Source organism: Corythoichthys intestinalis, chromosome 15 (assembly GCF_030265065.1).
Source record: "Corythoichthys intestinalis isolate RoL2023-P3 chromosome 15, ASM3026506v1, whole genome shotgun sequence".
NCBI classification, from domain to species: domain Eukaryota; kingdom Metazoa; phylum Chordata; class Actinopteri; order Syngnathiformes; family Syngnathidae; genus Corythoichthys; species Corythoichthys intestinalis.
Window position 1 is genome coordinate 41372060 of NC_080409.1, and position 17648 is coordinate 41389707.

The 17648-nt window shown below is 40.4% G+C and overlaps 1 protein-coding gene across 1 annotated transcript in view; it reads left to right on the forward strand.

Annotated features, from left to right (window-relative positions):
* stxbp6 (syntaxin binding protein 6 (amisyn)) overlaps nt 1-17648 on the forward strand; it is a 147830-nt gene that overhangs the window by 92023 nt on the left and 38159 nt on the right. Inside the window, exons 3-4 of the mRNA XM_057858641.1 lie at nt 12006-12136; nt 12221-12386. Coding sequence (XP_057714624.1) covers nt 12006-12136; nt 12221-12386 — 297 coding nt within the window. The remainder of the gene's footprint in view (nt 1-12005; nt 12137-12220; nt 12387-17648) is intronic.

Sequence of the window (17648 nt, forward strand, 5' to 3'; positions counted from 1 at the left end):
ATGAATAAAACTCGGACGAATACATACATTCAACATACAGTACATAAGTACTGTATTTGTTTATTATGACAATAAATCCTCAAGATGGCATTTACATTATTAACATTCTTTCTGTGAGAGGGATCCATGGATAGAAAGACTTGTGACTTTGTATATTGTGACTAAATATTGCCATCTAGTGTATTTGTTGAGCTTTCAGTAAATGATACTGTGGCCATCCCAAATGCATGATGGGAAGTGGACTAGTGTTGTATCGGTCGCGAACGATTCGTTCTTTTTGAACGAATTGTTTGGGTGAACGAGACCGAACTAATCACCATCTGCACTGATTCGTTCTATGAAGTTGGTGGCGCTTGTTCGCTGCGTGGGAGGGCGTTGAGCAAGCGGCAGCGTCTTCTGACATCGCACACGACCAATCAGACGCCAGCTTCATCGCGGGCAGGGGAGGGAGCGGAAACAGAATCAAGGCGTCTGTCACTCATTTACACGTGTGGCCAATAAGCAGCCAGCGTGCAGGCAGGGGGGAAAGACTGAGTTTTGTCACTTCCCGTTCAGTGATTCGGTCCTCCGGTTCCTGACCTAGCTTGATGCTAACTTGACTTTCCAGTAATGACTATGCGGTGTACGAGTCATAAAATGAAAGGAAATGACTTTGTCACATATTTGTTAACGTGGAGCCTATCAAATGCTGCTCAAACAGACAAAAACACCACACAAATCTAGCGAGGATGGTTTAGTGTTCTACTTTTCTCAACAGACTCGGGACTGTACCTATGACTATATACTATCAAATTTACAGTAATTTAAAGCACGCGTAGCTACGAGGCAAGCAAAAGCTGAGCTGCGGTCGCGTGACGGCAGTGAAGCGGGCAGAGAACTGTCACTATATGGAGGCTTCATGGCAGCGATATTTACCTCATATGTGCACAGAAAAAAAAAAAGAATATTTAGTATGATCACCATAATACTGATTTGCAATGAAACTGTATATACATGTCAATTTTTTCCGAGTGTTTTTTTTTTTTTTTTTTCGTGTCAGAGGGTGTCTGTTGGTTTGACAAATTATGTCAATCCATCCATCATGTGCTACTCAAGCGCCCAAAAACAAAGCGGGCAGACACGGGAGATGTCGCAATATGTCTACATTTTTATTAACAGACTAATGAGAGTAGAAAGGCGACATCATAAAGAGCAAACAATTATTTCTCGTCAGCATTTGACGATCTGAGATGCGGGGACGACAGGGGAGCTGGCCGGATTATTTTATTTATTAATACCAGTGCAAAAATTCAATACGATCATCTTAATAATAAAAAACAAAAATACAACAGAGCGAGAGGTAAATATGATGTGTTAGTCGTTCCATATTTAGAAATTAAACTTTCGATTGATTTTTATTTTCGTGACAGCAAGCATGCCGCGTTGGCTGGTAGCAGCACTGCAGCAGCATTGTATATGTGAGCAAGATCATGCTAAAGAAAGTCCGTGCGCCCCCGACCCCAAACCCCCACTTCCCCCTCAAAAGGAAAATGTTTAACCGTGTCCTAAATCGAAATGCAAGCACGAGCCATGACTTTGAGCCCATAGAAATAGGACAGACGACGCGGAAGTTCTCCCTCGCTTTTGCAGCAGCGGGAGGGAGACGAGGCTGTCTGTGTAAGCAGAATGATATCGCCTGTCACTCATTTCTGAAACTACAATGAGTGGTCAATGTGCAAGAGAGGGAGGGACCAAGCAATGTCACTTCCCGTTCATTTATACTGTGAAGTGGTCTTTGGTGATTCGTTCGGCAACGTCACTTCCCGTTCACTAACCGAACGATTCATTTGGGCGGGGAGGGAGATGAGGGGGGCGAACGATTCGTTGAACGATTCGTTTGAACGAATCTTTTTACTGAAAGAACCGGAATGGATTCGTTTACTCAAGTGAACGACAGATCCCGTCACTAAAGTGGACCCATGACTGTGCGTCGTGCTACCAATGAATATATCTTCTCTGCTTTGGGAAATATCTTAAGGTGTTAAGACAAAGATCAATTGCCATCTTGCTTCCCCACCTTGCCTTCCATGATAATTCTAATCATAGGGAGAGGAATTGCAAGGCTTTAGCCAATTAAAGGAAGGTTCTAAAGGCTGCCAAAATTCACTCTACTTATTTCGCGCTGCCTTTTACCTCTCTATATTGGTAAAACGGCGTCATTACAGATTGAGCGCTACAATGAGTGAGAGGGTCGTGCAGCGTATACATTAATTGCGTTGAATATTTTAACATGACACATTTTTTAATAAATGAATTGCCGCTGTTATTGGGATATTTTTGTTAACCCTACCTTAAGACTAAACTAAAGACTCTGGATGAGTGTAACATATTATGTCTGTAACGTTAAATACAATTAGAAAACAATTAAAATATATGTACTGTATATTAAAAAAAGGCATGGCCGATATTTTTTTGCCAATCTGATACTTTGAAAATGACGTGATCGGACCCGATCGGGACATCTCTAGCCGTTACCTTTACTGAAGGTCAAAAGCGGTGCGTTACTTATTTTGAATAAATTGAAGAAACTACTAGCCATAGCGAGTCTACTCTGCTCTGTTTATTTGTCATCCAAGACTTGGATCGCGTTCAGGTTCATGGCAATGAAAATAGTAAACACACATAGCCTACCTTTGCAAGAACGACGGAGTCCCTTATCAAGGTCATAATGTGCAGGTCCTGCACCCATCCGCAGCAAAACTGTTCGTAGCTTTGTATCGATTTGTAATTTTGGAATCGGTGATGAGTTTAGTAACATACACCAAACAATAAATACAGCAGAATGTCCATTTCACGTAATTGTGGAAGCCCGTCGACATCTTTAATCCATTTGTCTTCGGCTTGCTCGTAAGGGTCAACATTGTTCACATCCTTAAGTTTGATCACGTGTCTGTTCTTCGCCTTAGTAACGAGTTGGTCTCTTTATCGAACTGGCAAGTTAAAGTTTAATGTCCCGCGAGCCAGACCCGCTTCCAATATGGCTGTGTTTTGGTCAAATCTCACGTGATCCCCTATTCTGTGATGTAAACGCTCGAGCCTAATAGCGCAGCTACTTCAGAGACGGTGTTTTCACACACAAACCGGAACAGCGCGTGCGGCAAAGACGCACACGCAAAACAGATGCAGAGGGATATGATGGCAGAGCATTCAGAGGAAAATTTGTCCTTTACGTGGTGGAAATATAAACACTATTTTAAGTTGGCCGAAATTAGTGCTGCAACGATTAATCGATTAACTCGAGTATTCGATTAGAAAAAAATATTCGAATCAAATTTTGTTGCCTCAGGTATTCGTTTAATTAAAGTGGCGTTGTAATGGTTTATTTTGAAATTGTTTGCATTTAGTTTTATTGATTAGGGTGGATACACTGCCCTCTGGTCTGCCTCTTTTCACATGGCTGAATCCAACTGCTCACTGTTAAGACCAAAGTAAGCTAAGTTTTTGTTTGAGCTAATGTTTTTTAGTGCATTCATAATTTAGTTTATAGGTATATTTAGCCTTTTTTTTGTGGGAATATGTGTCTGAACCATTTTTTTTAGAGCAGGGTTCACTAAATTCGGACCTCGGTGCCACTTTTCCTGTCCTGTTTTCCATCTCTCCCTCCTCCAACACACCTGAATCAAAATAATCAGGATCATTATCAGGCTTCTGGAGAGGTTGCTGATGACATACTGTAATCATTTGGTTCAAGTGTGTTAGGGGAGAGAGACGTTGAAAACACGACAGGAAAAGTGGCACCGAAGTCCGGATTTAGTGAACCCTGGTTTAGAGCATTGTTTAAAAACAAAAAAAAAAACGCAAAAACATTTTATAGTATTTAAGCTAGTGGACTTTTTCTATGTAAGTTAGCCAATTGTTGTTTTGTTTTACATAGATCCTCATTTTTTTAAAATAAATATACCGTTTGAGGTTCAGCTTAGGTATTTTTAATTTTTCATGTTCCTTATCCGATTACTTGATTATTCGAACTAACTAGTCCATCGATTAATCGACTACTAAAATATTCAATAGCTGCAGCCCTAGTCGAAATTAAAGGAAAGAACATGCATGTAAAGTGTAATTTATGTCCCGGGGCAAAGCTTTTGTCGACATCTGTGGTAAGCAATTCAAATCTGTTTATTTTTGTTGCACTTCAAGTGTAGGATAAATCTGTTGCTGGTGAGGTGCAATAAATATTGAAGGTTCTATAACACAACTACTTGTCTGTTCTTCTCTATTCAACTGACTGGAATACTGCTCAGGAAATTTCAAATTCTTTGACATACAACTTCTTTTTAAAGTAATGGAAATAGTTACTTTCCCTGGTAACTAGTAACTTTTACTGTTGAGTAATTCAGTTACTAACTCAGTTACTTTTTGGAAGAAGTAGTGAGTAACCATAACTAATTACTTTTTTAAAGTAACGTGCCCAACACTGGTCACTACGATGAAAAACATTTGTTGTCAGGCTTGAGAACGTCCCTTCCGTGGAATGATTGATGTTTCCAACGAACCCTAAATTGTTTAATATTCAAGATGGCTGGGAGAAAAAGTGAAAGTCAACTGAATACGAAATCAATTTGAGAGCCTTAAAGTTGTCCGGCGCTCGAAGACCTAGTTACTGATACAGGATTGTTCCATGACCTTCAGACGGACGTTTTCTCAGGTATCACGGGACTTCCTATTCAACTGAGTAAAACAAACAGTGCAGCAGCGAGGCTGCCAGTGAAAACGCAGTGAGTAACATATTTTCACAATTACATAACAGCCTTTCTAATCCTCGAGCCTCTGTTTGTTTATAATGCAAAGCTGGTGCCGGTGAATATGTAACTACTGAATGTTTGGCCTCCACTCCATTGCAAAAGTGTTTTGGGGCTAAACTGAAAAGAAAACGTATTCAATTACAGGGGGAAAACACTGAATAGTGGTATTTTAAGATGATTTTTAGTGGAACAACAAGATTCAAGTTGGATTTTTGTGTGAGATAAAATTTCGAGTTCGTTTTGTTAGGTATGGTTAATGGTACATACTATATTTAAAGGGAACCTGGGACTTAAAGACTTGTCTCTAATAAGCCACAATTGTTCTCTTTTACTAAAAAGTTTTTAGAAACTAATCTAGGGGTGTAACGGTACATGTATTTGTATTGAACCGTTTCGGTACGGGGTGCTCAGTTCGAACAGAGGCGTACGGAACGAGTTTCTGAATTAATGTAGTCTAGTGATTTCAAATTTAGCGCGTTAACGGGCGGTAATTAATTTTTTGAATTAATCACGTTAAATATTTGACGCATTTAACTAGGGTTGTTCCGATCATGTTTTTTTTGCTCCCGATCCGATCCTGATCGTTTTAGTTTGAGTATCTGCCGATCCCAATATTTCCCAATCCGATTGCTTTTTTTTTGCTCCCGATTCAATTCCAATCATTCCCGATAATTTTTCCCGATCATATACATTTTGGCAATGCATTAAGAAAAAAATTGAATACAACTCGGATGAATATATACATTCAACATACAGTACATAAGTACTGTATTTGTTTATTATGACAATAAATCCTCAAGATGGCATTTACATTATTAACATTCTTTCTGTGAGAGGGATCCACGGATAGAAAGACTTGTGACTTTGTATATTGTGACTACTAGTGTATTTGTTGAGCTTTCAGTAAATGATACTCTAGCCATGCCCAAATGCATGATGGGAAGTGGAACCATGACTGTGCGTAGTGCTACCAATTGATATATCTTCTCTGCATTGGGAAATAACATAAGGTGTTAAGAAAAAGATCAATTGCTACCTTGTTTCCCCACATTGCTTCAAATGATATTTCTAATCGTAGGGAGAGGGATTGTAAGGCTTTAGCCAATTAACTCTACTCTTCTTACGCTGGCTTTTATCTCTCTATATAGGTAAAACGGCGCCATTACAGATTGAGCGCGACAATGCGTGAGTGGGCTAAATGAAGCTAAGCGACTGATATTTTGTTCGTCGTCGTGGAACAGTCCATTGTAGTGCGTGTGTGTGTGTGTTAATATAAATGCAGCATTCAAATGGCTTTGTATTTTTTTTGTTATTTGTTTGTTTTGTATGCTGACATAATTATACATGACGAATAGTTGGGGGTGCTGCTGGCTCCGTTGGCCCAAGCCGTTGCTCGTTGGGGCAAGGGCAGCTGGTTGGGGGCCCCCTACTGGTTGGGGGCCTAAGGCGATCGTCTACTTCGCCTGAATAGTAGATGATCAGACCATAGGACATGGTTCCGGTAATCCATGTGCTGTGTTGACATGTCTTCAGCAAACTGTTTGCGTGCTTTCTTGTGTACCGTCTTCAGAAGAGGCTTCCTCCTGGGGGGACAGCCATGCACACCAATTTGATGTAGAGTATGGCGTATGGTCTGAGCACTAACAGGCTGACCCCCCACCCTCTTCATTCTCTGCAGAAATTCTGAAAGCACTACTGTAAGGAGTCGCATGACATTTTGGAGGGAAAATGACGAGCACTACTCAATTTGGACATTGAGGGATGTACGTTTTTTCAAAGGGGTGTACTCACTTTTGTTGCCGGGGGTTTCGATATTAATGGCTATATTTTGAGTTATTTTGAGGAGAAAATAAATCTATTATATAAACTGCACACAGACTACTTTTCATTGTGTCAAAGTGTCATTTTGTCAATATTGTCCCATGAAAAGATATACTTAAATATCTGCAGAAATGCGAGGGGTGTACTCACTTTTGTGATACACTGTATCACCATTTCGATATTTTGTCACACCCCTCGTAGCTGTCATAAAAGATTTGACATTTGGCCCTTTCTTTTGTAATTATTCTCGTCATAAAAAAATAAATAGGTCGGTGTTAGGATTATTAGACCAAATTTATGTTCCGATGTTACAAAATGTAACATGCTATTTATAAATTAATGTGACCTGGTCTGAAAATTGTCCATTTTTACGTTGTGGCAGAGTAATACAAAGACGATGATTTGCTATGAATTTCTTATCGAGTTCATTTAAACGTTTTTGGCTAGTTTGTTTTCATAACTGGTTTCCCATTGCATTTATCAGGGAGGGAACGCACCATTTATCTGTAACAGTTTCAGGTCTCTCCGACATTTCATGCACTAACACAGATGTAAGAAATTATTCTGTTGTGATTTTGTTCACCTGTCGTGTCGTCAGCATTCTTCTACGCTGTTTCATTAAATCCAGCTGTCATCTTTTTTTTGGGCGCCTAGAATTCCTGATTGCAATGATATCGTTCACCTCATCCGTTTGGTCATGCTTGTGGATTTCCTTCAGCTTTTGTTCTTACCCGTGACCACAAGCCAACACCTCACGTATTGGCTGCAGCTGTCCAAATGGCTGCACGAAACATACCCAAAGATCGCACTTGCTCACCGGGGAACTCGCTTACTGAATACATCACCTGATGCAACAATGGACCCTGCCTTTGTTTGTTTAAATCATATCTAAAGAAACGACCTGCAGAGTTGATGGCAACCGCAAAAGTTGGAGGGCGGCAGTGGAACGTGACATGAGCCGGTGATAGTTGCGACTTTCGGGAGTGGCGGCATGGTGTAACAATAGAGAAAGTGACCCGAACACTTCCTCTTATCTGCGGCGACACAATAGATCACATTGGATGGCGGAAGCGGAGGTCTACTCTGCGGGTTATAAAAGCAATAAAAGGAACAGGTCGTCTCCGAGAAGCTCACTATGAGCCTGGATGATCCGTAAACAAACATGGACAGCCAAAGGAAGTGTACGTAATCCTGTCAGAGAGAGGCCATTTGAGGACAGCAGGTGAACAGAAAGATGAAGCAACAGCAGTGCTTCCTTTCAAAAAAGTTTAGAAAATACAGTGGTACCTCTACTTATGAACGTCTCTACTTGAAGTTTCAGGTTAAGGCACGCCTCAACGGGGAAATATTGCCTCTTGTTACGAAAGAAATTTCAGGATACGAAAGGCAAAAATACAGCATGGCTGGTATTCGCAGCTCCCAGAGTTTGCTGACCGTAACATACTTTTAGCTGCTCTGCCATTGGCTATTGCTTAGCATTCCTGGCATCCAATTGCATACCGCAAGCAACACGCCACTTCCGCTCATTAATATTCATGATGTTAGCTACTAGAGGTGTGCAAAATTTCCGATTCTTAGATTATTCGCGATTCGGCCGTGGAAGATTCCAGAACGATTCACAAACATCCAAATTCCGATTATTGAAATATGCCAAGTAAAGCGGAAGTACAACACACTCAGCGCGCCGCACGGTCTTCGGGGCGCAACGAGGAAGAACGCAGCGAGAGTAGCTAAACATCATGCTTCTCATTACCCGGCCCCTCGGGTAATGCCAATGCTCAACTCACGGCTCTAGCTCAACTCATGCCACGAGACAAAAAAACACAACAACATACCTGACTGCTGCCGAAAAGCTGCTACAAAGTACGTCATCCACATAATGTAATGGTAGATATCATTTATATAGGACTAGATGCACCATTGATTCGGTAGCGTGAGCAGCACATCTACAAAAAGCTAGATTAGTAAACGGCCGCCATCTTAAAGCAGTACACTTCCCTGTAAGGCTGTTGTAGCGAACCTTCCAAGCAAACCTAATTAACTTTTTATCTAAAATACTCCTAAATCGGTAAAATATTGACATGAATCTATCTTTAAAATAGTTTTAAAACTTTCACATGTCGAAAGTAGACAAAAGGGAAATTATGGAATAACGGGAGCAATTTTAACAACTTTAACAGTTGATTCACAACATTAAATTAATTGAATGTAGTTTAAAGCTGCTGTTACAGAATGGGGACTGGAGTTTATTTACTGTTATTTTTGTATATTTGTTTACTGCTATATGTTAACTTGATACTGAAATAGTAGTTTGGTTTAGCCTGAGAGGATTTTTGAACAATTTTGGAACTAATGTACAAAACATTTAATTTAAAAAAAAAAAAAAAAAAAAAAAAAAAGGGGGGGGGGGTGCATCAATAATCGTTTTATAATCGAATCGGAGCCTCTGAATCGTAATCGTAATCGAATCGTTAGGTGCCCAAAGATTCCCAGCTCTATTAGCTACAGTTGCTAAGGGAGGATACGCCACCGTTTTCCCTAATAGGAAATGAATGTAAATCGTGTACGAAGATGTTTACAGAGCAAAACCTACCAATTCTCTCTGAAAATGATGACCGTGGTGCCAAATGCACAGGCAAAAATGTGGAATAACATAAAAATGTTCAGTTAAAGAGATGGCTTAAGTGACAAGGGCTGAAAAAGACGAAAAAAACGAGCCGGCCTAAGCATAGCCTTAGCTTTTTTATCGACACCTTTTTCTTACGCGACTGACAATGACATTCTCTTGTTTCAACAAGCTATCCTTTACCACCAGCCCTGTCTTTCTTATATATTATATCCTGTGGTTGTGCTACATCTCTGACCGTTCTTAGGGGTGATTTAGTTAGTTTTGTGTAGCGATCGCAAATGCTCGTCAGTGACAGCCAAAGAACACTTTAAATTTTTTCATTGATAACATATTAATTCTATAATTTATTACACTTCCCCCTTACTAAAGTTGTTTTTTTGTTTTTCAACAGAAAAGGTAACTGGTAGTCGGATACCATTTTAATTCTTTTCAGGTCATTCACTGTCGGACAGAAGCAGCACGGCACAACGTCACGCTAGAAACGAAGTTAAAAATATCAAAATGGCGTCCTCTGAAAGACCATGCCAACCCAACAAAATATTTACTGCATATGAAATGTGAATGGATTCACCGGGCTGCCGTTAAAGCAGCTGATACAGAATGGGTACTTGAGTATTTTATTTACTGTTTTTAACTGTTAACTTGATACTGAAATATTAGTTTGGTTTAGCCTGAGAGGATTTTTGAACAATTTTGGAACTAATGTATAAAACATTAAAAGCAGAGGAGAGCATCAATAATCAATTTATGATCGAATCGGAGCCTCTGAATCGTAATGGAATCATGAGGTGCCCCAAGATTCCCACCTCTACTAGGAACAGAACTCGTTTGTAACCCGGGGACCACCTGTACTTACAATGTGAGGTACTCCACGTCAAAGTAGTCGGTTGATTTTTATCGGAAGAAAGGGAAAATGTTATTATTGCGATTTGACATGGGCTGGTATGATATGCTGACAGTATGACAACCTTAAGCCAAAATATCACGGTATTCCAATTACAGCAATTAAATGCAGTCTTTCAGGTGATACTAAACCCACAGCCACAGCTCAACATTATTATCATTAGAACCAAAATAATTGAATTACTTTCCGTAAAAAACGTGTGTATGACTTGTATCAGGGTTACATTATACCAGTGCTTCTCATTTTTTTTCGGTTATGCCCCCCACGGGAAGACGTACATGTTCCGTGCCCCCCTAACTCTCTGCCGCCACTACAAAATATACTGTAGTATCATTTGTATATAAAATTCTCATTATTATAAGTACACCTCTGCATAACATTGTGTTCTTTTTAATAATAAAAGAAAAGAATAATATATATCAACTTTCAATAAAGTGTAAAAAAAAAAAAAAAAAAAAAACAACACACACACATCTATACTGTAAAAATACAGTCAAATTACATAGTTTGACCATTTGATACTGAAAATTAAAATTTATTAAAATCTAATAAATAATAATAAATTCAAATTGATTAGCAACATTTACTCGTCAGGATAATATGCCAAACAATTAGACTGAAAAAACAAAAATTAATAGCACAAAAACGATAGTGTCAATGGACGGGGGGACAGTATTTATTTTTGCTGCAGGCAGTATAAGCTCCTTTGCTATGATGTGGGATTATTTTGCACTGAGCAACTAGGTATGCCACCTTATTTGATGCTGACAGTGCTTGCTGGGTTACTTAGGTAACACTGACCAAGCGGGAGGATTGTTGGCAATATTTGGCACGTTTTCGCTAAAAAAAATCGTTCCTGCTGTCCGCTGCGAACATTTTTAGACAAAGTAAACAGACTGGTCATTCCTACTCTCCCAGTGTACTAAAAGTCAAAGCCAAATGCTGCATACGGTTCATCATATTTCCTTGTCTTAGCTTTTCATATCTCAGGTGCTCGTTGCTGTGTGCTCTTGTTTGGTTCAAAAATACTGCGCACACGCTGAAAATGAGAGCGGCACTGCCACCCACTGAGTTGATGTGCAATTACACTTTATTCTAGTCCGGCAAAAAAAAATGTTCCCCAAGGTCATAGGCGCCAACCCCAGCATCGCTCTGCGCCCCCCTGGGGGGGCCCGCCGCACTATTTGAGAAGTACTGCATTATACACACACTCTTTCCCAACACAGACAGTTGCCAAAGAGAAAAAAAAAACACCTCGTTTTATCACCGCTAGATACTCTAAACATGCTGGAGTTAACTCTCGTAGTGGTGGGAAGCGATTAGGGTTTACTAACCTTTAATTTTGTATAAATGTGAAATCATATTGGCGGTATTGCCTCCTCGGCAGCAAACTTCCGCAAACATTTTTTACATGTCGGTCGGCCCTCCTCCTTTAAGCCGTGGCCGTCTATAACTCGGCCCTCCTCCTCTAAGCCGTGGCCGTCCATAACTTTTCTGTAGCCGAAGTATTCCCATACCAACGATTTTGTTTTCTACGATGGAGGGGTTGGAAAGTTCAGGAGTTTCACCTCCTCCAGCCATCGTGTAGCACAGCTGACTCACTGACACTGAGCAACAACCGGTGGGGGAGGGTTGAGCCTTGCAGCAGCAAGCAAGGGATTCCTCCATGCGTTTTTAGGACATAAAAAAATAGCTAATTCCTTAGGGATGGTTTGAAGAAAAATTTCTGCGGTTTTTAAACCTTGACGTTTTCATAGCACGGTATACCTTGAAACCGGAAATAAGCACATGTCTAGTTTTTTTAGGCCTATCATTAATTACGATGAAAGATAACCTTTTCAAATGTATTTTCAAAACATTTCTTTTACAGTGACAAATAAAAAGCCAGCCCACGTCGCCATCACCAAAGTGAAACAGTTCCAAGGATCCTCTGCCTTTGTCAAACGCTCACAGTGGACTATCGAACAACTACGGCAGGTCAACGGCATTGACTCTATCAAAGTAAGCCATCTTAAATTCAATTTGATAGTCCTACCTTTTCAATCAGTAGGCGTTAAACAATTTTTCAATTTACCTCCTGCCAAGGACTCCCCAGAGTTTGACCTGACGTTTGATAACGCCTTTGACCAGTGGGTTGCCGGATCCGCGGGAGAGAAATGCACCTTTATTCAGATTCTTCACCACACCTGCCAGCGCTACATTCCCACGAGGAAACCAGACTTTGTCAACTGTCAGACCAAACTGCTGGGAGGTAAGAGAAGTCTCTGGTTTCTGTCACTTTTTTTGCATGTTGTACCCATGTGGTTTGAATTATGTATAAAGGCAGCTCGCTTGAAGTGTGTGAAAGTGACTTTTCTTGTCTGTTCAATTGATGGTCGACACAATTTATCTAACTATTTAACATTGTTCTAATTAGGGATGGGCATCATAATAAGTTGATTTATTTATTAAGATTTAGTCGTTGAGTAATTACCGTAACTTCCAGAATATAAGGCGCACCCGTGTATAATGCGCACCCCAAATTTACTTGTAAAATCTAGGGAAAATTATTATACCCGTTTATAACGCGCACCCTAATTTTAGCACCAATAAATAGAAGAATACAAGAAAACAGCCCGTGTACAGATACAGAAATGTCATTTTACTGACTGGTGAAACACAGCACAAGCATAGCACATTGGTAGTTCAAAACATTACCGTAAACTGACAATATTTACGGTAATATGATTTGACAACTTCTCCAACTTACCAGAATCTAGGAGAAAAAAAAACAGGTGTGACTTTTCTTTTAAAGGCTGCTGTATAACTTGCTCATTTCATCATGATGAATAAATGTTTCTTCCATGGATTGATACGGTAAAATAAAAGTGGGGGCTGAAGTCGGAAAACGGAAATACCGCATCGCTGTGGACTGTAACAAAAGGAACAATTGTTATTTGGGTTTGAGTTTACCGAGTGACAGATATAGTTGACGGATACAGGAACTCTGTGTCGTTAAGTTTGTTATGGTCCGAGTTGCCGAGTTGCAATAAACGTTGACTCAAATGAGTTCAAGAAACTAAATTCTGTGCTTTATGAAGAGTTAAAAAAGCAGAATTTAACACAGACGAAATCATTCAACCAATCAATGTGGTATTACTAAAAACAAGTATTACCGAAACAAAATGGTGACGTCATGTACCGTAATGGTCGGCAACGGATCGCTACGTACGTACATACGTTTTCTTCAACACAACATGGCCGTGTCAATAAAAAAAAAAAAAAAAAATCTGTCTTTAGATATATACAGTGGGGAGAACAAGTATTTGATACACTGTCAATGGGTTTTCCCATTGGCAGTGTATCAAATACTTGTTCTCCTCACTGTATATATATATAATACACTCACCGGCAACTGTATTAGGTACACCATGCTAGTAACGGGTTGGACCCCCTTTTGCCTTCAGAACTGCCCCCATTCTTCGTGGCATAGGTTCAACAAGGTGTTGGAAGCATTCCTCAGAGAGTTTGGTCCATATTGACATGATGGCATCACACAGTTGGATGCACATCCATGATGCGAATCTCCCGTTCCACCACATCCCAAAGAGGCTCTATTGGATTGAGATCTGGTGACTGTGGAGGCCATTTGAGTACAGTGAACTCATTGTCATGTTCAAGAAACCAGTCTGAGACGATTCCAGCTTTATGACATGGTACATTATCCTGCTGAAAGTAGCCATCGGAAGTTGGGTACATTGTGGTCATAATTGGATGGACATGGTCAGCAACAATACTCAGGTAGGCTGTGGCGTTCCAACGATGCTCAATTGGTACCAAGGGGCCCAAAGAGTGCCAAGAAAATATTACACCACCACAAGAAGCCTGAACCGTTGATACAAGGCAGGATGGATCCATGCTTTCATGTTGTTGACGCCAATTTCTGACCCTACCATCCGAATGTCGCAGCAGAAATCGAGACCAGGCAACGTTTTTCCAATCTTCTATTGTCCAATTTCGATGAGCTTGTGCAAATTATAGCCTCAGTTTCCTGTTTTTAGCTGAAAGGAGTGTCACCCTGCGTGGTCTTCTGCTGCTGTAGCCCATCTGCCTCAAAGTTCGACATACTGTGCGTTCAGAGATGCTCTTCTGGCTACCTTGGTTGTAACGGGTGGTTATTTGAGTCACAGTTGCCTTTCTATCAGCTCGAACCAGTCTGGCCTTTCTCCTCCGACCTCTGGCATCAACAAGGCATTTCCGCCCACAGAACTGCCACTCACTGGATATTTTTTCATTTTCGGACCATTCTCTGTAAACCGTAGAGATAGTTGTGCGTGAAAATCCCAGTAGATCAGCAGTTTCTGAAATACTCAGACCAGCCCTTCTGGCACCAACAACCATGCCACGTTCAAAGTCAATAAAATCGCCTTTCTTCCCCATACTGATGCTCTGTTTGAACTGCAGGAGATTGTCTGAAACCATGTCTACATGCCTAAATGCACTGAGTTGCCGCCATGTGATTGGCTGATTAGAAATTAAGTGTTAACGAGCAGTTGGACAGGTGTACCTAATAATGTGGCCAGTGAGTGTATATATTTCTGTCTCCATCCATGTACCCGTGTATAATGCGCACCCATGATTTTACAAGTTGATTTTGGGGGGGGGAAAAGTGCGTTCTATTCGGGAAATTACGGTAACTAGAATGCATTTCGATTAGCTGCATAGACTAGTCTGCTCAATAGAACACAGTTATCAAAACTGCAAAAGAAATGGCAGAACTTGAAATTTCAAGTAAACCAATGATTTTTTTTTTTTTTTTTTGCATGGAAAACTCAATCGAATAATTATCGAATGAAACTAACCCATTTGAAGTAAACTGGATTTCACTGAAAATAAATATAAAATTTCAATTCAATTTTATTTGTATAGCCCTGGATCACAACAAGGTTGTCTCAAATGGCTTTGCAGAGGCAATATGATACACAATCAGAAAGGGCAAATGAAGCAACAAAGATGAATAAGTAAAGTTCAAGTCCTGGGTATCCCCCATCCTTAGACCCTCCATGCGGGCAAGGAAAAACTCCAAAAACAAAAAGTCTTTGGGAGAAAATGAGAAACCTTGGGGAGTACCACAGTCAGGAGAGCTCCACTCCCAGGACGGATAGACAGGAAGCCCCAGGACTGCTAATGGGAATTAGCAGGCGAAGTTACAGTCCGTAAAGATGCAGTGGAGTAAAGGAACAAGAAGAGGTCCATCTAGCCAGATGAGACAGGGGTAGCAACGAGGACGGCCATCCAGCCAGGGGTCCAGACAGTCAGGAGGCTGCAGCTGAAAAATAGCCCCTCCCCAGAGGGGAGGGGGGAAAGGGGACACCAGGTGACTAGTGATGAAGAGACTAGACAACTAGATATTAACATTGGAAAATAGAAATAAAGTAAGACAAGCGGTAGGTAGTTAGAACTCTGTGGCTGTACTTCCCCCAGCATTATAGCTTCTAGTGCAGCTTAGACTAAACTGTGAGTCTACTCCGACTACAACTAGCCTGACCATAAGCTTTGTCAAATAGGAACATTTTTAATCAAATCTTAAATGTGCAGACTGTCTCGGCGTCTTATAAGTTAAAAATAAGTTACTCCAAGTGGGATGGAAGTGGAAAGGGCTGAGCTAAACACCCTGGCTAACTGTTCTGTTGCTAGCACGCTGTACAGGAAGTCCCCGGGTTACAGAGCGAGTTCTGTTCCTATGCTGGCGACGTAACCCGAATTTCTGCGCAAGTCGAAATGAACCCTTTAAAAATTCTAAATACATACTTAAAAATTCCAAACGTATTGTACAGTGGTACCTTGACATCCAATTGCTTCGACACACGATTTTTTTTCAACATCCGACGTAAAATTTTTCTCACCATTTGTTTCTACATTCGACAACATGCTCGAAATATGACAATTTGTGACAGCGCCACTGTTTCTTTGTCTTTCCCTAAGACGGACGCTCGACGTATTTTCTTGTGAAAGAAATCAACATGGCTTCCAACAATGTTGGTGCAGGTGGTGAAAAAAAGGAAAAAGGTGACGCTTATCATTGAAATTAAGATGGAAATTATAGAAAAATATGGGCGTGGTGTGCGCGTCCGTGAACTGGTTCGACAGTACGGCCGTTTCGACGGTTTCGTTCGGACCTCCGTTCGCCAGTCTTTTTCAGTTAAAGTGACTATTATTATTGTGATAGCATCGCCGAAGAAATCGCCAGCTTAGTCAGGTTTTTAATCATTTATCTCGGAACTTGTGCAACACAACACGCATACTGTCTGCCACAGTTGATGCCAACAACAACAGGGCGTTAAAAGAGAAAGTAAAATCTCGACCGCACTCTCTATCTCACTGTCACGTCAGCCACGCGGTGTGTTCGGGTACAGCACGCAAAACACATCGGCCACATTAGAACAGAATTCATTACATTATTACAGGAATTATTCTTCCGATTTTTACTAATAATGTATTTGTTTTGCTATGTGTCATTGCCATTTGTAATGGTACCAGCAGTATTTAATGAGGATTTAGTGTAGGTTTTCGGGCTGTGGAACGAATTAATGGAATTATGATGTATTCTTATGGGAAAATCCTGCTCGACATACGACCATTTCGACTTAAAAACAACGTACTGGAATGAATTAATTTCGTATATAGAGGTACCACTGTATTTTGTTTAATGATGGAGGATACACTGCCCTCTGGTGGCAGCGTTGGCTCTGGCTGGACTGTCGTCTTGTATGACTCAGGAACAGATTTAGACGTCTGACATGGATAAAGGATAGCTGCGCTCTGATTTGGCCCACATAAGGCTGTAAGTTGTTTCAGCTAATATATGTGTGCGTATGCATTTGTAATTAAGTTTAGAGCTACTGTTTGTGGAGTTATGTGTGAGCGATTTGCTATGAGAATTGTAAATACTTTAGCATCTATAGCATTAAAGCTAGCGGATTTTTGTTAGGCAAATTAGGCTATTTTGCTCGACGAAATTTACATTTTGATCAGACGAGATGGACGTTTGAACACCAATTGTTTTGTGTAAAGATGTCCCGATTGATCGGGATGCCGATCCGATCACGTCATTTTCAAAGTATCAGAATCGGGAAAGAAATATTGAACATGCCTTTTTAAAAAAAAAAATGTTTTTTAATCGTTTTCTAATTGTATTTAACGTTACAGACGAAATGTCTTACACTCATCCAGTGTAGTTTTGGCTTAAAGTAGGGCTATCAAATTTATTGCGTTAAGGGCGGTAATTTTTTTTTTTTAATTAATCATGTTAAGTAATTAACGCATGCGCTGCACGACCCACTCACGCTTTGTCGCGTTCAATCTATAAAGACGCCGTTTTACCTATAGATAGCGCTAAAAGGCAGGGAATAATGAGTCGAGAGAATTTTGACAGCCTTTGGAGCCATTTTTTATGTGGCTAAAGCCTTACAATACCTCTCTCAGCAATTAAAAATAATGTGGGAAGCAATGTGGGGAAGAAAGGCAGTAGTTG